Here is a 23,923-nt window from a genome sequence, read left to right on the forward strand (position 1 = left end):
ACCACAAAGACAGAGCAATAAATCACAGACAGATATAAGCCCCCGGCTGTGACACAGTAACGAGCACAGACTGCAAGGTGAATCCTGCTCGGTGTGGATCTAAGGTTGGGGTGTGGCTGCTGACAGGGCAAAGCCTTTTAGGCCTAATAGTTTTTCCCGTCAGACTAAATAAAACAGGTCACCATTGTTGCCTTATAAAGAGACTAAACAATCCGGACAAAGGCGGCAGCAGGCATGAAACCTGACGTCACACAAGGTGTCTTTCAAGTACACAGCTGACAAGCGCTCACCCCTCCCCCCCCCCCCCCCCCCCCCCCCCCCCCCATATCTCTCTTTACTCGCTTTAAGATCCCCCCCACTCCCACGTTTCCTCGCAGACACAAACACACCACCTCGTGCTTCCTGCGAAAAAGTGCTGACCATGTAGAAGAGATAAGAACAAAAACCCCTGGAGAAGAGTCCCTGCCAGCTTGGAGAAGGCCCTTTCCTTTAGACTACTGTAGCTGACTCCCCTCTAGTGGTCAACAAGGTGAACAGCACTTCTGCTTTGGAAATTTGCATCCTTGAACCCTCACTGCACCTCTTTACCCGCCAACAGCTGCAGTCAACCGCAGCTCCACCACAGGGTGTGACTGCAGGACACAGATGGGGTGAGCTGCAAGCGAACGAGGGGGGGGAAGAGGGTGAGGCAGGGTTGTTGTTTTTTTTATTTTTTTTTATTTCATTTTGTGGGCCGCCCAAGGGGGTCCACCACAGTCCCCTATCTCCCCACCACAGTAGCCACCGAGCCCCGGAGAGAGAAAGCCAAACTACCACATTTTAATGAGGGCTAAAATAAACAATGTGAACACACAAAATCCACCCCGACCAGTTGACTGCAGGCAGTGTAGCGGCGCAGATAAGCCGGGCTGTTACTCAGTGGTCTGGGAGCTGATGGGGTGCCTGATGGCACAAGGAACTGCTCTATGATCTCAACCGTCTGCCAACATTAGACTGATAATAAGTGACAGTGCTTGTTGCAGACTCAGTGTGCTCCACTTTAAGTCTAGCAGTTGGGGTTTTTTTTCGTGACATGGTAGTACCTGTAGCCGTCAGGTGGAGCGGTTCAGTCTGAGGTGGTCTTTGGCCACACGTCCCAGGATTTCTGCTCCTAAACCGAAACAAAGAAGAATTGAATTTTAAAGATCTGAATTACACTCAAGCAAAAAATGAGCTTTGAAAATCCGATGAGACGTGACCCCAAACTATACAAAACACTGAATATAGACTTCACATGGATCAGCTCATCAATAATGATCATTGAGTGGCCTTTTGGTCCCGAGTACTGTACTGTCAGAGATTTCTTTCTTTTTCCAATGTAATATTTTGGGGTGGAATTTGGCTTCTTGGCATCAGGAACATTCCTAAAAGGTGTTAATCAGTAACTCTTAAAGGAAAAATAGTACTTCTTTAAATACACAATCGGTCCATGGATGTTGAAATAGTTTTATCCTGCTAGAATTTGATTGAATCTAGAATTTGGTGGGCCGGCTTTCTGTTTGGAGTTTGCATGTTGTCCCTGTGCATGTATGGGTTTTCCTCCCACAATCTAAAGACCTGTGTGTGAGGATCTCTAAGTTTCCAAAGGAAGAGTGATTCTCTGGTGATGGACTGCTGAGCCTGTCCAGGGTGTACCCTGCCAACACAATTTGATAAAGATAATGAGGGAATGGAAGTGGTTGCACTGTGAACATAGTATATAAAAATTACAATTAATAAAAAAAAAAAACAACTCGGACCTGCTGATTTAATATTCTAAATGTATTTAGATCGACCGTTAATCTGCCGCCTTCGGGTAAAATGATAGTTAACAGTGACACCTGGAGCATATTTGAGGAAATATGTCAGTTGTGTTACTCAAACCTCACAAATTCACATCCTGTATCGTCATGAGGACCGTTCCAAAATATCTCAAACGTTGTCATTGTGTTGCATTTGAACGCATAATATGAGGATTATTCCCGAGTTTGGCTCTGTCGTCCCGTGTGCCACTCTGCGTCTTTGGAATGTTTACATGTTTTGGCAGGATTATCCGAGGACATTGAGACATGTGAGTAACCAGCCAAAGAAAAAATAAGATTCACTGGAAAAGTTCCAAATATCAAATAAATGTAATTTCAATAAAGTATCGTATTTACCTGTCACGTGTTACGAGTGAAACGCACCTGGTTTAATCCAGATTACAGGATATCCGGTATTTTCATTGGCGAGAGATAATTATTTTTCTCTTTTCAAATTGGTCAAACCGAAAAGCTGCAAATAGGTTTTATGATAGGTAAGATCCTGATATTTAACTTTATCATTAAATATCCAATTGAAGACTTTCAATCAATCAAATGAAATACATTGACAGTAAACGTACCCATATCTTTCTCTTCTCTTCCTCTGGCTTTCTAAAACATCTTGTGCTTCTTTATCTACTTCTACAATAACTTTACCTTCTTCTGCAGCTGCTCTTGCTGGTTCTTTTAGATCAGACCTTAAAACACTATTATTTGCTCAGACTTTCAATTAAACGATATATATTGCTTATTTGATAACCTTTATCTTCATAAAACTTTTATTTATATACTATGCCTTTCTTAATCAGTTTTGTTTTTACTGTATTTCTTTACTTTCTTCATAAAGCTCTGTGAATTGCCTTGTTCCTGAATGGTGCGGTATAGATACATTTGTTTTGCCTTGCCTTATAGAGGGATCGTTTGAGGGAACTAAAAGCATCTTGCACATTAATTCTGCATGCACTGCATAAATCATCATCATCATCATCATCATCATGATGTTTAACCCATTAGTGATTGGTTAACCATAAAGTTGTAGAACTTTCCAGCGAGTATGAAAAAGGGTTTTGTTGTCTTGCCAATGGAGCACCAGAGCTATTAACAATAACATTGTATAATATCAAAAACATTTTAAAGTCCAACAATCAACCTGAAGTCACCGCGCAGTGTGTGAGGTGAGAGAATTTGGGGGTTCTGGGTTGTTGAAGCTCAATGAGGGGGAACTCATGTTCACACACTTCAAGGATCCTTTGTCTAGATCAGAAGGGTCAAACATAAGGCCCGTGGGCCAACGCTGGTCCGCAAGAAGCTCCAAACCCACAAAACGAATTGTACAAGAGTCAAAGAAAACATCGATTTTCGACAAGTTTCTTAAGAGTAGTAGACGCAACACAATATACTGGTGATGCGGCCATGAAACATACTGTCGTTTGAGCGACTCATCTTACAACATAAGGTATTCTAAAATGTCCACCCGAAGCGTCCTCCGCAGGCCTGTGTGCTGTCAATCAGCAGGCTAAATCCAATACGAGCAGAATCACAGCCACATCAAATGTCAGGTGCCCAGAGTCTATTTGCAAAAGAAGCTTTTTCACACATTGTAAGTCGAAAACCCAGCAGGGATATCAGTGTGTACCCTTGAGTGAGCTACTTTACCAGTGTAAATATTTAGTCAGCTGTATAAATGGGTGTTGTGTAAAAACCTGCAAACTGAACTGGCAGCGCACAGAAAGAGCGGGTGCCAAAGAGGGATGACTCCACTGAGCTATTGAGCGTTGGGAGAAAAAAACAACACGCACAGTGAAAGGCGTGAGGGCAGAGAAAAGGTTTTATTACGATACCAGAAATTCCACTGAGGCACATTGGGGTTTTTTCTTTTTTCTTAAAGCAATATAGAAAAGATCCCAAAACACCAAATGTAAACGTAACCAGGGAGGGTGTCTTCATGGCTGACTTGTTGGCTCCCTCTGATGGTGCATGTTAAAGCTGTGTTTTACCACAAAGACACCCACACTCTCCTAACCTAACCTCCTCACCTCCTCACCTCCTCACCTCCTACCCTCCACCTTCATTCCAACTTCTCCTCTGAAACGGAGCCTGAACTCTCAGATCAGGCCCTTTGAACCTTCATTCATAAGTCAGAACGATGTTTAAAAGGCCTTTAGGAACTCAGACTGACAGACAGACAGACAGTAACACACACTCCATGTGTCAGAGAAGTAACTCATGGCCACACCTTCATTACTCAATTACATTAATACTCCCCTAATGATGGTGTGGTCTGAATGACAGCCAGCCTTGTGATGTTTCTTACCTCGCACACACACACACACACACACACACACACACACACACACACACACACACACACACACACACACACACACACACACACACACACACACACACACACACACACACACACACACCTTTTTGTGTCTGGGTGGATTTCCTCTCTGTGAATTACAAGTGTAGACTGTGTCTGTGTTCGCAACTATTCCGGGAGTCGAGAATGTCTGAGGCTGAAATGTGACACTTTAATGATCTGGAAACCGTCCAAAAACTCAACGCCCCCACACCTTTTTTTTTTTTTTCTTTCTTTCTTTCTTTCTTTCTCTTGCGAAACTTTGGCTGCAGTCACACCAATAGAATAGACTTGTTTGTGCCTCAGAACAGAACAGTAAAGAACTGGCTGAAAAACACGAAGTCGACTGGGAGACGGTGTCCCACAGTGGGTGGACACCCACATGAGACATTCCTTGCCGGGAGCGGACTGTAAACAAGCACACTTTAGCCCAGAGGCTAATAAACTTTTAGTCTATTTCTGAATCGCTGTCCACAAGGTGTGAAAAGACAAAAACTTAGAGCGAGAGAGGCAATATTCATTCACTATGTTGTTAGTGTTCACCGAGAGCCGGGGGCCGCAGCCTGTGGCTCCTGAGCCCCTCTGTGATGGCTCCTCGAAGCTATCGGGGAAAAAGGTAATGTCAAAAAACAAAAAACAAACATGTTTTGTGCCTTCAAAGAGTTACCAACATTTAGCTTGTCCTCTTCCCATTTATACTGATACTTTCAGATCAGACAGTTGAGGTTTAATCCACACCAAAAATCTTTGGTGTCAAAGATCTCTGACGAGCTCATGTCCTATGGGTCACCTGCTTCCCTCAAGGTGCAAGTGGAACTCTTGGGTTGGGGAATTTTTATTTTTTTATTTTTTTTTAAATAGTTTCTCAAGTTCCTGCAATAATGAGTTTCATGCTTAATGGGTTTTGTATGTAAAAGTCTGTTACCTTTCATTTGATAGAATACAATTTTGGGAGAAAAAAACAAGTAGAACAAGCAAATTTTCTAAGAGTCAAAATGGCTAAATCACCTAAAACAAATGTAAAACATCAAAAAGTAGCCTGAAATGGGTAAAAATGTTAACAGCTATACAAGATAAAAAAAAAAATACAAATAAAATGACAAACACAGTGGCTAACACAGCTAAAACAACTAATAAAAATGAAAAATAAACTACTAAATAACTCCTCAAAAAATACATCCAATTTTCTAAATTGTAGTTATGAAACATCAGGCGTGTTATTTTATTTATTTATTTTTTTTAGAGGTTAAATATTGCAGCTCCAAACAACTTATCAAGATGGCCATAGTCGCTCTTATGGTCATAAAAGTTACAGAAGTGGCCAAGAGGTTAGAGAAGCAGACATGGGAGTTCGTACAGCTGACAACACAGAAATGTCAGGTAATAATGACTTCCAGTGAAATGTTTGTCATCCAAGGATGGATATTTTTTTTTTTTTTTTTAAAGGCCTGAAGGTGAAGTTGGACTGAACCACTCACTCGAGCCAGCAATGAAGTATTCTTTAAATGGAAAAATAAAGTGCTTTAGTGTAGCAGTAATACAGAACGTCCACACATTAGACAGACACTGTGTGCCAATAAGAAGTTTATTTCAATTCAATCAACATTTAAAAAAAAAAAAAAAAAAAAAAAAAAAAAAAAAAAAAAAGCCATGACAGCCTGGATATTCCTTGGTACAACGCAGGACTCGCATTGTAATGAAACGACCTCTATAAAACAAACCTTACTGCAAAACATCTGCAAAGACAAAATAAGTAAGGCAGAGAGGAGCTGCTTAATCTAGAACTGGAACTCAAGCCGTCAGCTCACTTTTCCCTCTAAACTGTGGTGAAATGCAGCAAATTTACACATCGAAATCATCCCAGTAATGGAAACAAATATTTACAATTCCTTTTTAGTCAGATTTGTTTCATAACAAATGCCTGAAAAAAAACAAAAACAAAACAAAAAAAAACTATGGCCAACTGGTGGGAAAACAAAAAAAACGAAATCAGGTTTTGTTCCATCCCCACTAAAGCACTTTTTGGAGCTACAGTATCACAGCATACATTCGCTACCATAGAGATCATCTACATACTGAACAGAAGGTGAAGTATGAGCTTGCTGTGGCCATGCAACTCCCTTTGATTGGCTTCAATCACAAATATCGTAAATGTTGTCAGGCTGCATGCTGGCATGGTTTCCTTTGACTGGTCCAATCCGCAGTGAGAACAGAGTCATGCGCCCCCTTGTGGTCCACAATGTGTACTTCAAACGACCAACCGTTGACCTGAAAAGTGTCGTTTAAAAAGGACAAATGGTATGGCACCGCGGTGGCCGACATGTCTGCGAGCTACATATGGTTTTTGTGTTTGTCCCGAGGACAGACCCAACAATTCTACTGAGATGAGCTACGAGCCAGAGCATGACTACCAGGTAGCTTTACCTGCAGTTACAATTCTTTTCATTTATTATGAACAATTCCACATTAAAATAAAACCCGTCCGACTTGATATGTTGACGACTTGCATTGGGATTAACCTTGTCAAATACTCGAGCCGAAAGAAAAACACTGAAGCTTCAACACTGTTTGAAGAAAAACTCTTAATGATCCGAAAGACAGGAGAAGAAAAAACTAAAAACAAACAAACAAAAAAAAAAAAAAAGCTTTTCTGTTTTAGTTTTTATAGCAAATCGTAGAAAGAGCAATTTCAATCTTGGACGACAGAAATACAACAGCTTGTGGCGGTTCCCCTGCACGCGGTGAAAAGGTCGGCTTGAAGGTCACTTATCGGGTTCTGCGCTGCTTCTTCGTGGCGTCGCAACATTCAGCCGCAAATGACAGAACATAAAGCTTTTGAACAGTGAAACTGGACCGAGTCAACGAATTAGACCTTCATAGAAACCGGAGACTGCGTTAAAAAAAAAAAAGAAAGAAAAAAAGGTTCATGCATTTGGAGTTCGCTCTAGATGAGGAGAGAAGGAAAAGAAGTCCAGAGTTTTTTTGTTTTTTTTTCTTCTTCTTTCTCGTGAGTTGAGCACGTCAGTCCTGGGAGCGCGTGGGCAGAGAGGGGCGGGGTTTATGGCGGTTGGAGAGGGGTGGAGGAGGGGCTTTATTTGACCAGCCTCTTCGCCACGTCCCCGTAGGCGATCTCGATCTCCTTGTCACTGGGGCAGGTGTTGGTGAATTCTTCGCGCGTGTAGGCGTTGTTCAGGTACTTCCAGACGGCCGTCATCTCTTTGGGAATGTCGAAGCCGCGGTACTTCTTGGCGACCACCTGAGAGAGGGCGACAGGTCGGATCATGAGCTGGAGGAATCACCGCACAGGAAATATTCACAACCTGGAGTACAAGCTCTCCCAACTCGGGGAATCTCAGCAAGTAAGAAAAGATTGGCTTCCTGTAGGTCGGCGGTACAAAGGTAAACTAACTTTCACTGTTAACATCGCATCTACACGTAGACGTTTGATCTTTTCTTGCCTGCGAGGACGAAGCATCATTTTTTAAAAAGAGACAGAAAGAGCTTCACTGAACGCGTCGATATTCCACACAAGTGAAATTCATGGGGGGGTTTTTTCTGAGGAATTTTAAGTTAGAAATTCTAAACGGAAAAGCAGCATTAGCCTCCTCTGAGGTTGCCAAAATAAGAGTTGCAGAAATCAAAGAAAACCTCTGACAAAACTGATAAAAATGACACCTTCAATGTGGAATTTAACAAGTCAACTTATTTTTCTCACAAGTAAATCAGGAGTTTCTTTTCTCTTTACAGATGGAGATTGTTTGTTTTTTTAGTTGTTTTTTTTTTTAGGAGCATTTCAAAATATATAAGTGAATGAACCAACAACGTCATGCCGACGACTTGTTTGCTGAGTGATATTGTTTCAGTTTTCACAGATACGACACTGCTTGAATCGACTCGAATCCTTTTCAGATTTTCAAAAAAACTGTCATGGCTGAGAGCTTCTGCTCCTTGTTTCCCAGAAGATAAACTCCACCTTCAATACCTGGCTTTTTTTTTTTTTTTTCATGTAATCCTTTGTTTGCTTCAGTAACGAGAAGCTCATGTTGAGTAGTTTGTACACGATATCTTAAATTCTACCTGAATCCTATTACCAGCAGAAAGCAGAAAAACAAACGGGACAGAACAGATCTACTGCTTTTCCCGCTTCACTCGTTCTGCCCTGCTCCTCCCACAATGCAACAGGGGGTCCAGGAAGGAGCTCACCTTGACTATGTGCAGCTTGGGCAGCAGGTTGCAGTCAGCCAGTGTCATTTCCTCTCCATCCAGGAACTTGCGGGTGGAGACCTTGACGTCCTCGATGCTGTTGTGGTCGATCTCGTCGGGCAGCGGCGAGCGCAGATACTCGTCCAGCTTCTGCAGAGTCTTCAGCAGCCCGCGCTCCAGAGCTGCACAGAGGAGGTGGGCGTGTTAAAAGGGTTCCTCAAAGATAGAGCCGCATCTTGCCATGTGCTAATCAACCACAGGAGGGCAGCATTTTATCAAGAAACGTGTACACATGTACTGTTAAAATTTGTTAACAGTACATTGTTAACAATTTGTTTCATATATGTTCTCACATGGTTTATTCATGGTTCAGTTTATTCTACATTGTTTTTTCAATACTCCACAAAAACCCTTAAAAGTCTTTAGCACTGTATACTCTATATTTTTCATACTATTCTAATAAGTTGTCCAGTACTTAGGGAGTCTGTACTTTATTGGAAACTGGTGCTGCATAGTAAAAAGTGTGCACTACCTATACGGGTGCATAAAGAAAATCTTTATTCATAACCTGGGCACAAATCTTCCTGTGTGTATACACCTGTGTGTGTGTGTGTGTGTGTGTGTGTGTGTAACAGATTGGTGAAGTTAACATACCTTCGTTTCCGTCTGGTTTGGAGTTCTTGATGTATGCAGAAAACTTGGCAAAGATGTCCATACCGGCTGTGTTAGACTCGGGATGCCTCGCGCCGAGCTTGATGAACCTGCGCGCGACACAACAGCAATGAAAATACAGTCAAGAGAGCTTCTGTGTTCAAACGGTTTCCTAAGGAGTGCACAAGTTCTTCCTGAGACTAACATCGTGTTCTGTTTTTAATAAATGTATGCGGGGCAATTAAGAGCCAGGCCCGGTGTGACGACCCGTTAGCACAGAGGTGAGAAAGGACTCACTTGGGCGGGCAGAGGATGTCCTCCAGGAACTCCTCGATCTTGTTGACATCGGTTTTGACCTCGCCGTTGAAGGTGATGAAGGGCGGGTGTGTGCCGGGGGCCAGGTTCTGGAGATCTGCTGGCTTCCTGTGGCACAAGGAGCATCGACTATAAACGTCTGATCTGATATAAACCCGCCGAGAGAGGCATTTTCCAACATCGTCTTTTGGGTGAAAACTATGTCACCTCAACCTTCAAGATAAAAGTCAATTTAAAAGATTGTCTGATGAGCAACAATAAAATAAAACAAGATTTACATAAGATTTTAAGGCTACAAGGAGTCACTACTGCATTAAAGAGCTACATGTTGCTCCAGTGTGCTAAAGACCCTCCATCTATAATAATAATAGAATTAAAGATACAAGCATGTGTGGTTGAGATGACAAGCTGTCGTTTTGAACATGTTTTTTCTTAAAGGCTCATATTCCGTGTACGTCGGCGTGTGTTTGTGCTCTCTTTGTCGATGTGGCCTTCAAAGTAGCACATAATGTGCCAGATGTCTCTGGCAGGCAGATGACACTGACACACAAACAAACACACATGACCATGTGCTGAATGAGCAGCCTGAACACATCCCTTCAGCACAAAGCCGGCAGGACACACAGAAGTGAGTCAGCACCTGGAGGGCCGGTGTGAAGAACGTCCGACGGGAAATATCAAATAGGAATAATAGGGAACCCATCCATCCAATTAGATTGCCGGTTGCCATTGCGAAGGCACTCGCGACAGGCAGCTGAAGTTTGGGACGGGCCATTTAAGGGCACAAGAAAAGGGGAAATGACCTCAACTCTTCGGTATGCACAGGGGAAGTTTCACCAACACCCACCAGTAATCACGGAGGAGTTGCCTTGAAATCCACAGGAAGAAAATATTGACAAAACAGCCTTCAACCAAGACGTAAAGTCAGGAAAAATAATGGATTTACAGCAGTGACGGCCATGACCTAAAGGCTTCACTATGTGCACTGTTCTTTTATTCAAATACTACAATGGAAGAGTCATAAATACTGCAAACACACAATAGCTTTTACAATGCAGCCTCATAGTGTTGACTCAAGATTACACACAATACAGCATGGTTTGGACAATTGTGCAATCAGCAAGAAAGAAGTAATAAAATAAACAAAAAAATAAAAGGATGTTTAAGACATGTGAAAGAAGAGACTGTTAAAAGAGCATTTAATAGATGTGGACTCTGTACGAGCATATATAGTTAAACTTGTACACCAACTCTGCAACTCTGACATTTAAGCTAAAAATGAAAATTTTATGCAATAATTTGGGGCTTTTCTGTGCAAAATGTGTCCCTGTTCTCACGGTGTTAGAAATTTACAGTCGCTGATTAATCTGAAATACATGTGTTTTGAGTATCGGATATGTGTGACTGTCCCTGTGTTTGCTCTCGGATGGACTGCCGACCTCTCCAGGGTGTCTCCTGCATTTGTCTACAGTGAGCTGGGATGGACTCCAGCACCCTCGGTTGGACAAAGTGGTAAAGTAATGGATGGATCTCGTGGGTTTTTGTGCCCTCGGACGGAGACGCCCTGTGATGAAGCAGCCGCCGCTGAGACAAACTGTACTTTGGAACGAGGAATCAGTAACCTTCCTCCGTGAGTCAGCTATCACATGAGCACGAAAGGAAAGAAAAAGAAAAGCCATAGAAACCGGGCAGCTGTCCCGACTGCTGGATATGAGATAATAGGGCTGGTTTAACATGTGGAAAAATATTTAGAGAGCTTTTAGATGAATCACTCAGTGGGTTTGAGCTCAAGAGCTCCTAGTATTTGAGTCCACATGTGATTGCAGTTGGGAAATAAAATAAAATTGCAGAGGATCATCGTATTCCAATTCCAGTGGTATCAAAAACAAAAAAAAAACAACCAACACACTGTCAGAATCTCTGCAGGAAACGGGTCGAGTTATGAACCTTAAAATAGCCCCTCAAGAGTCTATATGTTTATTTTCCTCCAATTTTCTGCGGCATGGGAAGGGGTCATGGGAAAACCAAATAAGCAGCAGGGAGAGAGTGACGGTGTTCGAGGGTGGAGCTGGATCAAAGTGTTACGGAGGCTGAAGCCTCTGAGGAAACTGTCAAGTATCAACAACTGCCAGCAGACATGCATAGTATGTGGCACGAGTGTGAAAAGTGGTTTTAAAATCTAATTTGAGAAAACACCTCATATGTGCAACGACCACAAACATGAGATGGACGTGCTTTTTATTTCAGTCCAAATCACCCCATTGAATGTTTTTATCGTTCCCCCTGGTGAGCGTTACAACCTCCTTTAAATCTCTACAAAGCGTGTAAAAAAAAAAAATAATTCTTAACGCTATCCTGTTCTTTAAGCAGTGATCAACAAATAGGCAACGTCAACATCCACCAGGGAAACTAAAACATCCACATGAAGGCAGCTGCCTTTTCTCTCAGCTACTACGATGTTTTCTAGTGACAACACAAAACGTCCCTTGCGTTTTGGGTGTCCGTTTACATGACAACCGTGTGAAGAGACACTGAAAACACAACCTTTTCACATCGGCTCCCAATGTGGAACTTTCTGAAAACGCTGCGACTCCATCTCCATAGAAACGCGAAACTTTTCCTATGCATTGCTGCCGTGCATGCACACCGCTCAGTGAATTGTTCTTCTGCACATGTGCGAGGAGATATTCTCCTGGGACTTAAAGAGTAGTTGGATAGTTGAAACTCACTATATTAACAATGCAACTTCATCATCTGTCCATATAAATTTCTGTGTACTCACTTTTGTCGTTAATAGCGTATCGTTCTCTGTATTTGTAATGAAACTACACACACACGTGCACAAACAACGGCACTAACTCGTGGCCTTACACGCCAACTAGATCGTGTTCAGCTTTTCTGCCGTTTCTGTGTAAACCAACATCCTTTTCAAAAACGTCCCTGTACCGAGGGGTCAAAGTTGAAGCCTTAAGGTCAAGGATTTGTGTCATTGTACAAACCAAAAAACTGCATTTCACAATACGAGCATTAATGATGTTTTCACCTGAACTTTGAATGAGTTTTTTTCTATGTTAGTTATAACAGTAAAACAGGTGAATTTAACAGTGATTCAGTCTTTTTTTTTGGGGGGGGGGGGGACAAAATGAAATAAACCCTGATCACTGTGCTTAAAATGAATCACAATATTTTTGTACGTTACATCTTGAACTTGCAAAACTCACCTCTTGAGGTCCACCGTGGTGACATTGAAGACGACCCCTTTGAGCCACAGGATCATGAAGAGCCTCTGAGAGAAGGGGCAGTTCCCAATGCTCTCGCCATCACTCCCGGCCTTCAGTAAACAGAGAGAAAGGAGATTTTTTTACGCTCTGGAATTTGATACAGGTGACATTCTTGAGGACTGAGTACACAAAATGAATGGAGACACCCCTGATTTTATTACCGCAGGCATAAAAAGCAGATTAGGAGGAGACAGATACGATAAAATATCTATAACTGGGATCTTTTGACTGATAACGGCTTATAGTTGAGCCAAAACAGGAGAAATGCTCAGATAATCTTGACATATCTCTGTTGCAGTGTATGACTCAGGGCGTTTTACTGCACTCAACCCACACAGGGTCGATTTCAAACAATGTCTCTTTCAGGCTACCCTCGATAAGACTCCAGTAGGAGGGAGAGTGGAGAACCCCCCCCTACCCACCCCCATTTTAAAGGCTTCTGAACATTTCCCCTCCATTAATCTGCACAACTTCGGCCCAAGAGTAACGGGAAACCTCTGGCGTGATTAAGGCCTCAGATAGGCCTCTTGTTTCCTCTTCAGCCAGACTGCACAAACACAAGGCTGAGCAACAGTGAGAGAATGAGATCAGTGAAAGTGCCGTGTGCCCTCCAAATTAATGGCCGGCGCTCATCAGAGGGAGCTTGGGAAGGGATTAAATCTGGGCATTAGCTCAAAAATCAAGTTTGTTGTTGTCGTTTTTAGAACAATGAACGCTGCAAAATGATCCGACACCCACAAGTGATTAAAATAATAGTTCGTTGTAGCGGGGGGGGGGGGGGTCGTCGGTTCTCCCACACAGCAGTAATGGGAAATGCTGCACGGCGTTGCAGACACTCTTCTCACCGCCCCGTGCTTTCAATTCTTACTCCAACTTCTCATTAGGCCTCGGCCTGCTCAGCTTGCAGCCATGTAGGGACAAGTGTCTGGATTCCACATGGGAAAGCACAATAGGCATTTCATTTGATTAACCAAGCTTTGAAAGGCTCTCTTATTAAAATCTGCAATGCCGAGTGGTGTAGCTACCTCTCTTTCCCGAGACAAACGTTTCAATTTGATTTAATACACATCAAAGACTACTACACAACAACCTCCGTCATCTTTTCAGTGGAAAAGAGGGTGGATACCAAGCCTGTTGAGGTATGCCTACTCACAAGGACACGCATTGAGGTCATTCAAGTACTGGCTGTCTGGAATGCACTTTTATTTTTAGTGCAGTGCAATAGCAGAGCTTCTAAAAAAAGTTTCACTTCTTTTGTAATTCACTCACAGGTTCACAGATTAACACAGTTTTGGTACATTTCAAAGATTCAACTGAGCTTAACTTAGATATATTTTTATTGTTGTTACAAGAACATTTGCAAGAGAAATGTGACAGATGCAGGTTGCCTCAATAGAGGACTTTGTCTGGCAGAGTTCAGCCAGTCCGGCAGCTCCTTGCTGGTGTGGACAGCCTGGCTGCTGTTGGCCTCTGCGTGACGCCCAGTGGGATGGCTCTGTTTGATCTGCCTGCTGCCTCCCATTGTACTGTCACTGTCCTCTCCCGCTCCCTTTCCCTGTCTGAATTCAATATCTGAAAAGCTTGGATTAGATCACTGCCATTGTTCGTCAAATGAAAGTCCCCTTTTCACACGTTACATGACTTAATTCCAAAGCAAAGCGCAGCCTCTGAAGTCTTTGAGGACACCGCCGATCGTGGCCGATGCGGACTGGATTGGCATTAGCCATTCCTGACGGAGACCAGAAAGGCATCAATGGGGTGATTACTCGATTTTCTCAGCAGCACTGCACCTACAGAGAACCATTGAGTTCTGGATGAAGGGCAGTAGCGCGGCACAGCAACTGTTCCCATGGCAATGAGCGGAGCATATGATACAGAAAGCAGAGCGCCCTGAGCAGGGGGAGGATTACTTTCACAGGTGAACTGTAGGAAGTCAAAACTGTCTCCTGGTACAGACAAAAAAAAAAAAAATGCAAAGCACATTTAGGGACATCATTTGTAAATCAAACAGCTAACTGTGCTTCTGCACCGCAAGCTGATTTTGAGTTCATCTCAGTCCTGTGTCTCGAGTGGTTTAGAAACAGGCCACAGCAGCTGAAAAAGACATTCTGCATTTTTTCTTCCTCTCGCCGCCTGTTCTGAGAAACATGGCAGGTCTCCGACCCTCTGGAGTCTGCAGCGAGGCCGATTACAGCTCTGTGCCAGAGACTGACAGCAGAGATCTGCTGCATCAGGAGAGACAAAGATAGTGCAGGAAATCAGGAGGAAATTAGGGATCAAATGTGGTGCCGCTGTGCAGAAGAGAGAAGCAGCAGTAACAGATGCTTTAAGTAAGAGGAAAGGCTGCAACCTACAGGAGCAGAGCACTCTTTGGCTCATTCGGCTCTTCTTCGCCTTCTCCCTTTATCCCACTCCCCTTATCCTGGGCCCCTCTGGAGTCAGAAGGGGGAGGGGGGATAGGCCATTTAGAAAAGGGGGGAGAAACTATTCCAGAAATGTCCTGCTTCTCCCGCCGAACAGGGTGCTTTGTTTAGTTTAGATGATGATGCTGCTGGAAGAGCTGCTTTCGCCTGCAGTTCACTTGAATCAGCAGCTGCCCTACATTTTGCGGACTGAGCCAAATTTAGGTGGTCATCTACTGGGCTTTGCTGAATAATATCTCTAGGTAGCACCAGAGTTAATCTGGCTTCAGAATATCAGACAGTCACAGCTCAAAAACAAAGTTAGAAAAACTTCCAGGACAGCCCTCAAGACATTGTCCTCTTTCATCCATCTGACGCTCTCCAGAAAGCCATTTTTATAACGTGACATTCAGGGGAAAAGGCTTCTGGAGAACTCCCTATACAGCAACAACACAAAGCTCTTTTTGTTTGTAGCACTTTAGGTACGTCATCAGTTAGTGGTCCGAAAAAAGGAAAACACCCCAATAAAACACATGAGCGAGAGGAGAAATTATGCCAGAGGAGCCCCTTATAAGGCAAAGCACAACAGTTAAATAAGATGTGCATTTTCCAAAAAGTAAACGGAGTCACTTTCAAATCCAAACTTTCGCAGCAAAAGTACATAGCAACAGTGTGTAGCTTGTGATTTCTTCCTCCAGTGTTAAAGATGACTCACATTTTGCAGATGGTCGCACGGTTTTCAGAGATTTCCATGTGGTGTGAAACGGCTACCATAGTAATAATAAGGTCTAAAATGGCAGCAACAGCTGGCTACTGCCAACAGACTCCAGCTTTATTTAGGCTCGTCGGATGGAAAATCAACATATGCTTGTTTATGCAATGCCAAGCACATACAGCTGCTCAGTGGAGGCTGCCAGTAATGTTCGAAGTTGGATGTTATCAAGGAGTCAGCGTCCAGGACAGTGTGGCCCACACAAAAGGACAATGAGACTCCAGTCAAGCGTGTGCGGGTGTGTGTGCGAGGGGAAAAAAAAAAAACATCTCTTCATTGACAAGATGAGGTCATACCGCTTACCATTTCCCCTCTGACCATGCTTACTGATGCAATGTCCAACATCTGAGCAGCAACCAGCATGATTCAAGGCCTCCACATGTCTGAGTGGTGATTATCGCTCACTGAGCACACACAAACGGGATCTTCTTCCCAAGTCCACTCCTATAACATTTTACAAGAAACCACATAAAGAGAAAATCCACTCCTCCCCTTTGTCACTGATTGAAGGGCTCTCTCAGGATTATCTAAGAAGCATTCTGTTTCAGAGACAATGTATCCCGTTCATGCTGGTCACAGTCCTCCCAGTCTCTGCTCAGGGCCTAATTTTAGCAACATGGTGGCCTGTTCTGCCACCCCTCCCACCCTCTTCCTCAACTCACTTCATAATCTAAATTGGCTGAGCTGCTCAGCAAGTTCAAGCCACACTTGACCGAATAAGGAACCAGCGATGTAACAGCCGCTCCAGCATTCCCACCTCCTCCTTCTCTGGCAGTCTGACGTACAGCAGGAATGTCCGTTGGTGGGTGGGCAGCTAAAGTAGCATCATGGAAACAGCTCACCCTCGCCCCGTATGTGCTGGACAAGCATACAGGCGGGGTCCGGGTTTGGACGATGGCTAAACTAAGGAGCTCGACTCAAAAGTATCTATTTTCGACATGGTTGCTCAGCTCATGGTGGTCTCAGCTGAGTTTGCAAAATGGAGACAGGTTGAGTGTCAAAAAGAGTTACTTTTCCAATGTCCTGCTCCTAGTGATTAGTGGGACACATTAGTTTTTGCTTTTCGTGTACATGAAGAGTCATTATAAGCTTTTGAAGTCTGACACTAACAGCACTAGTCATTTGAATGAAGACATAACTTGGGCTGGACCAACTGGGTGACACATGCTCCCGCCATGCTCTGAGAAGTGTGTGCAGATGAGTTTGTGTCTGCTGGAACATGGAAACGGCATCACATCCTCGCTGTGGCTGTGAGTCAGGCTGACGTCATCGAGTGGAAACCTTCAGTCAGACACAGGGCTACTGTGCTGGAGCGCAGGCTCTCCATCGAAGAAACCATCCAATCCTGTAGAAAGCTGGAGGCCGATGTCTAAAATCATCTCAAGGCACAACCATGCCACAGGAATGACGAACGATTAGTCAACAATATTAGAACAGCTGAATATAACCTCATAAAACCGAGATAAGACTAGCACACACAGCTCGGGTTTCACAGTGTACAGAGCCACTGTTGGTGATGAGTAACACAGATGCTGAAAGACAAACAGCCAGCCATGTGGGAGCTAGCATGAACCAACATTCATCCACACCCTGTTGTTGCAAGTGTCCAACACAAACAGCAGGCTGTTAAAGTAAAACAAGCTCCAGCATCTCCTCTCCACCCAAAATACACATCCACCAACCCTAAGGCAGACTCGTGCTTCTTCACCAAGACACACACACAATCCAGCAGAACAAATATACGTAAAGACATACATAATTGGGCAACAGTTTCACCATGCAGTTGAGATGATTCAGTATAACCTTGGATACTCTCTGGACAGCAATAAATCAGCCTTAAACACCCCAGCATGCCTCTGCCATACATGTCAAATATGCACGGGAGTAAAAGTTTGCAAAGTGGACCTGGCCTATGTTTTGCACATACTTGGTAAGAAAGCCATTACCAGAAAAAGAGAGCAGCAGGACTTCCCTACACTGCAATTATGGCTCGACATCATGATAGAAATACACGTGATGGAGATTCTGACTCACGTTAGAATATTTGTAGCGCCATACAATCACAAAGGGGAAAATGGACATCCTTAATTACTGGAACTACAAATGACGATTGAAGAACAAAAAAGTGAACTGCTGTAGTGGCGTATGAACAACAGAAGCTAATGTTTGGATGAAAGCAATTACCATGACCACACAAACACAGTTCCTCATCAGCCATTCAAGGCACAGAGCTTCAACTCAGACTTGCCACTGGGCTGCCTGTCATTGCCAGTCTGGGACACAGTGCGGGACACAGTGCTCTGCTTTTCACATCACGGATCGTGCACAAGTCTTGAGCTCTCCTTGCCTCCTTCTGCCGGGGCTTCAAAGACAAAGGCAGCCTCACTGGATCACTTGGGCCACTTGACACAGCGTTATGCAGAGATGCAGAGCCAAGAAAGAAGCCCCCGGTCACTTTATACTACCCTTAATGTTCGGACGCTACACGTTGGGTTGCCTACTCGTTGGTAGGCTCTGAAACACAAGCAGTCTGGATCGTGTTGACATGGATTGAGTTACACTGCAGGGCAGATTCCTCTCATTTAGGAGTCCTCTGACAGTGGTGGTGATGTAACATAGATAGGGCTAGAAGCTTCGTCGTTTCCTCTGAATCCGGATCTGGGAAGTTAAAAAAATGTATTCTCATTCGATACCAAGAAAGACAGACAAATGCATGAAACTAGACTCTATAGTTGGCTCAGTCCCTCAGAGTCTGCAGTCTTCTGTACCTTGCTCCAGGCTGGCCTCACTTCCTGTCATAGGAAAACAGCTTCATTAACTTTAAGCTTCCTGAGTGGGCAGCCCAAACAAGACAAGTTCTTCCTCCAAGTGAGGAGGAAATTTCAGCTTTTAAGGTGAATATGTCGGCCAAACATTATTACAAGGTTACAGCAGCATTTCCTTTTTGAAAATGTTTGTCAAATTGACGACGGTTCGATAGAATTCTTCACAAAACAAGTGAATTTTCATGCCACTAATAGACATTTAATGATCGGTAATCCACATTGACACCAGCCGCTCAGGGGAGGTTAAATTGATTTGGGTCGCAGGGTTAACTGAGGACAGAGAAACAGGATTTCCCTGTATCCACAGGAAGAGCCATGAAAAGAGCAAGAAGTTGAAGTGGCAATCAAGAAGGTGTCTGGACGAGCACCTCATTACTCAGACTGGAACTATGGAGTGGAGCTCTGCATGCTTTTCATGCAGTATTTCAGTTCTTTCATGCCCACGTCCATGTTCAAGCCATTCAAAAACAAATAAAGAAAACTAAAAGATCTGTAAAAGATCTGTTTTGTCCTCTTGAACTGGGAGGTGCTTGATTTTAAAATTGCTTCTTTAGCAAATGAACCACAATTAAAAAGTTTAACTGTCTTTTTATCAGTGACGACAGTTTCCATATGGCTAATTGCCTCCCATTGATATGGTAAAGTAAAATCCAGCTTTAATCCTTTCCGACTCCATCTGACTGTGGCTCAGGATGCAAACCAGCTCGTTCCTGTGATATTTGCATCGAGTCAACAAAAACAAGATACTGCACTGTCCTTATACAGTCCTCTACAATGAAGACCACTCAAGTTTTTCTTGAGACTGTTTATGGCTTTCAGCTTGGCTCCATGGCAGCTTCTGTCCCAAAACAACTAGGATGATGAGATCCCTCTATAACCAGAAACAAACTTCCATATGGAGGCAGGTCTACCACAGATTTGTTTGTACTGTGGAACAACTGAAGGAACTCGCCACCCCCATCAGCTCTTGTTTATTTTCTCTTAGACTGCTTTTGAGGACCATTAAAAGTTACGTCTTTGTCTACGAATCAGTGGAGACATCCTCCTTCTACAGACGTTGAGATAAACTGCGGGAAGATTATTCAGTGATATTTAGATTATGTCTAATCCGGATGATCCTTTGCAATAATTGCCCTCCTACTGGATAAAAACACAAAGATAGATGCCAAGTCAGCCCTAGTGACTGGTGTAATAACACACTAGCAGATCGATTAGGCCAGCGGCCAGACAGTCAGTCAACCAGTGACTGGCAGCTGCTGCAGAAGCAAATTCACGGAGCTGAAACAACAGCACTTTACAACAGCAGCAAGCCATTAATCTTTGTCCCCTAACTCATGATGCTGACGGCAGCACTGCTACTTGGGGAAAATAAACTGCTCCATTGATTTTTACATAAAAAAAAAAAATAAAAAAAAAAGAGCAACACCGAGTTGCCTCAAAACCTCCCTGGAGGGTATGGGTGGTTTACTTAAAAGATAATAACACAAACAAAAGGCAAACTGATTAAATCTGGTGAAGAAAAGGGCTTATACAATGTATACAAGCCACACTAGGCCTTGCATGTAGTTAAAGATATTAATAACTCCTGCAAAAGGTCATTTGGGTTTCCATAAAAATGGCCCATCACAAGATATGTGACTGATGTCACACGGTGTAGCCGATATGGGAAATGGGAAGTGCTTTCAAAGCCCTTTGAAGTAAACCTTAATCAACAGACTCCAAACAGTGCTTTTGTCACAAATGAGCTATAACAGGCTGAAATCTGAGGGGCCCCGTGATCTTTTCCTACAGACTAGAATGGGTTGACAGTGCTTTGTCCTGATCAGGCCAACAGAAGTGCTGCATTGTTAGGAGCAGTACTTGGCATGAACCAGGCGCTCCACGTCCGTGGTTCCCATGGGAGTGTCCCGGAGGACGTCCACAAACAGACAGGCATTATACCATTCAGAATCTTAGAAGCGCTACTTAAACATGCTTCCTGGCCCTGGTGCGGACGCTGCTGGCAAGAGCAGAGACGTCTGGAGGCAGCAGAAGGCTCTGCGACCGGCCGTGTGATCCTGGCGCGCGCTCAGCCAACAAACACACTAAAGGAGAGATAAAGACCGTCTGTTTCTCTTGACTCATCTCTATTCTGTCCTCAGACATACAGTCGGGTCATACGCTGGTGGAAAATGACTCACTTTGCATGCAAGTCCTGAATTCATTTAGGGAAGCTTTGCATGGCAGTGGGGAGAGAAATGAATGAAAAATGAAATTGTAAAGATTAAATTATGAAAAATATCCACAAAGGATAGCAATATATCACTATCCTGAAAATAAAAGTTAAAGAATTTAGTTGAACATTTTATGGGAAAAATAAAAACAAATTGGGTCTCATGACTTGAGCAATAAGTAACCAAAAAAGCCAAACCATCTGAGCTCTAGTATATCTTGTGTAACTGCATTGCCTTGTTTTCACTACAAGACATCAGCATAATGACAGGCATGAGCAAAACGATATTGAAACTCATGTGGCGCAATCCGCTCAAGGGTCAATCACCCCCTAACAAAGTCATTAAACTCTGTTTATAAGAAGTGAGGTGACAGCAATAAACAGAGACGATTACGGACTTCACCTCCACGCCTTCAGTCACCGATGAGCCAATGTTAAATGTTACCATAGCAATATGACAACTGTTGCTACAAACACCAACTTGTCGTAAAATTGCAAGATCAGAGTATCGTATCCCTTCACTGGGGCCGTAAACTGTTTTTAATGTGTAAACCTCGCCGTCGCGGCTCAGCCTACACAAACACGACCCTGTGGCACCCTGCGTTCTGGATGTGTAATTAGTAAGCTCGGGGATGTGGCAGCCCTCCAACACATCTGACATGGCCGTGTGTGGCCAGCACACACAGTTCGTTATCAGCTGTTCCCAGAGGCCTCGCTCACAGCAATGCACCTATAGCAACCTGCGGGCCTCCCTTTGTCTCCCGTGACTGTGTTTAATGCGCCGCTGTGAGAACAACGGCGTCAATAATGGATGTGAACGTTTCAGACACAGGTACTGACACGGAGGCCTGCGGACAGGGAAGGCTATTACGCCTCTGAGAGGAACGCATTGGAGAAAAAAAAAAAAAAAAAAGCAATGGAAGAAAGTTTGGGCAGGAGCGTCCGGGGAGGGAGGGGCGGAGAGGGAAGAGCTGGCCACACAAGTGTAAACGTTCCAGGCCTCAGGATGATGTAACCTCTCCTGCAGGCAGTGAAAGGTAGTTATGGAAATGGTGAGAGCTAGTTTGTTCCCATCTGTTGTGTAGTCACACCGAGAGGCTGGTCGCCAAGCCTGAACCGGGCCGACTTAAGAAGACCACGCCTGAAAAAAAACTGAGAAACGTAAACTTGAATGGGGCAGATCTGCAAACAGGGGTCTTGGAGGATTCCTTTGAGTCGATCCAGATTCATGTGAAAAGCATTCAAAAGTGTTCAACTAAAGATTTCGACTTTGCATGAGATCAAGCATGAGTAGTGTGAAAGCTTGGGGCCGCAAGAAAAACAAAAACCCTGCGCTACAATATCCACTGCCCTCCTCAGCGACACCCTCCACCTCCTCTCCCAGTCAATTCAGGACTCCACAGCCCGAGCCCCCCCCTCCTTTGTCCCCTCTTTTCTTCTTTCCAGCGCTGGTTTCCCGCCCTGGAAAGCAACAGGCTGAGGACAGAAAACAACCATTCACTGGCGACCACCACCATCATCACGGTCACCACGGAGGCTGAGATGCATGGTTGCACTCTGAAGGGAAAAAGGGGCAGTGCTTCAAAGCTGATAAGAAAATAATCCCGGAGGCAAAAATTACTGGGAAGTGCTGAACCATCTGGGAAAATGATGCAGAAAGATAAGACGGTAAAAAACACGATGGTGACATTTACCCAGTTTTCAGAGTTTTTTTTTTATTTATTTTATTTATCCCTGCACACTGGCCGATAACAAAGAGATCCAACTTATAAAACATGCATTCAAATCTCTGGATTGGACGTCGTGTGTCCATCACATGAAGCTGCAAGCCGGGTTGCATTGTGAAGGCTTTTGTTAGCTGCATGGCAGGCTGATCTGTGTCCACACAAGAAGGGAGGGGGGTGAGGGGGTAAGAAGGGGGGGGGGTGGGAGCTGCATCCGCCCTGCTCATGACACTGCAGACTCCACATGGCCACAACGCAGCTCCAACTCAAACTCAATGCGGCAACAAAACCAGCCTGGAAACAGTCTCAAGTGGGACAGAAACAGTCAGCTTGACCCGAACGACAGTTAAAACTCCCCACGAGGGTAGTTTTGATGTGTCCAAAACCTGGAATAAAAACGTGTGTAATCCCAGAGTGCTGGTGTGGATGAAGACACGGGACTCCTGTCTGGAGCTTACCTTCACGAACAGCTCGATAACGGGCTCGTTGTCCGCCTTCACCCCGTTCTGCGGCACCGACAGCGACATGGTGGATGCTACTTTCAAGTTTCCCCGCTAAGGACTTTTTCTTTCCCCCCTTCGCTACCACGCCCGAGTCCCAGAAAAACCTCTCTGTCTTTTCTCTTTTCTCCACCAACACTCTTTTGTTTCTCCTCCTCGCGGAGACCCGGGGTGCTGGGAGCAGGCGCAGCGGGAGCAGGAGGAGGCGCCGCCGGGCAACAATAGTTGCTGTTGGGCTGCTGAGTGTGGAAGCTAACGGCAGGCGACCAGAGCCCGGCTGGAGGAGACTGAGGAGGATGAGGACAGACGGGAGGGAGGAAGACACGGGAATATTTAAAGGCGTGATGTCATCACGCGCGCGAGAGGTGGGAGGGTTCGAGGAGGGCGCGTACACGCAGGCTGTGCGCACGCACACGCACACGCACACCCTGCATAGAATTCTTTTTTTTCTAGCTTTTCTTCAACTATTCACATTATTCAAATCAATTAATATTTTTTTAATAATTCTTAGAATTTAAATTGAAATCAAACGTCACGCCAGTCTCAATTGGAATTAATGTTCCAACTTTTTGCAAACAATATGTCTGCTTTAAAACTATATACATGAACAAACTGCCATAGTTATGTTTTTTATAATTGTTTGTGATAAACAATGTTCTATGTAGTTAAATTAAATAGAATTTCTACGGTTTAAAAAAACGGTCTGACAAGTTTTCATTTACTTTTAGTTTATAGTTTTTCACTTGTAATTTCGCTGCACATTTTGGCAAGTTTCTATTCAAACCTAATCTGTATTTTTGTCAACAATAAGCATATCCATTTGTCACAAAATATGTTGTTTATTTACAAAATT

At 43.9% G+C, this 23,923-nt stretch overlaps 1 protein-coding gene across 1 annotated transcript; it reads right to left on the reverse strand.

The window, feature by feature from the left end:
• Positions 1–6,602: 6,602 nt before the first annotated feature.
• clic4 (chloride intracellular channel 4) lies at positions 6,603–23,378 on the reverse strand. The gene is made up of 6 exons (XM_080479295.1): positions 23,029–23,378; positions 12,576–12,685; positions 9,337–9,462; positions 9,043–9,149; positions 8,389–8,570; positions 6,603–7,441 (listed from the first exon to the last, which is right to left on the reverse strand). Exons 1-6 carry the CDS (start codon positions 23,095–23,097, stop codon positions 7,277–7,279), a joined length of 759 nt encoding a protein of 252 aa, XP_080335421.1. The 5' UTR covers positions 23,098–23,378; the 3' UTR covers positions 6,603–7,276.
• Between the last annotated feature and the right edge of the window lie 545 nt (positions 23,379–23,923).

Source organism: Lipophrys pholis, assembly GCF_963383615.2.
Source record: "Lipophrys pholis genome assembly, chromosome: 14".
In the NCBI taxonomy this organism is placed as follows: Eukaryota; Metazoa; Chordata; class Actinopteri; order Blenniiformes; family Blenniidae; genus Lipophrys; species Lipophrys pholis.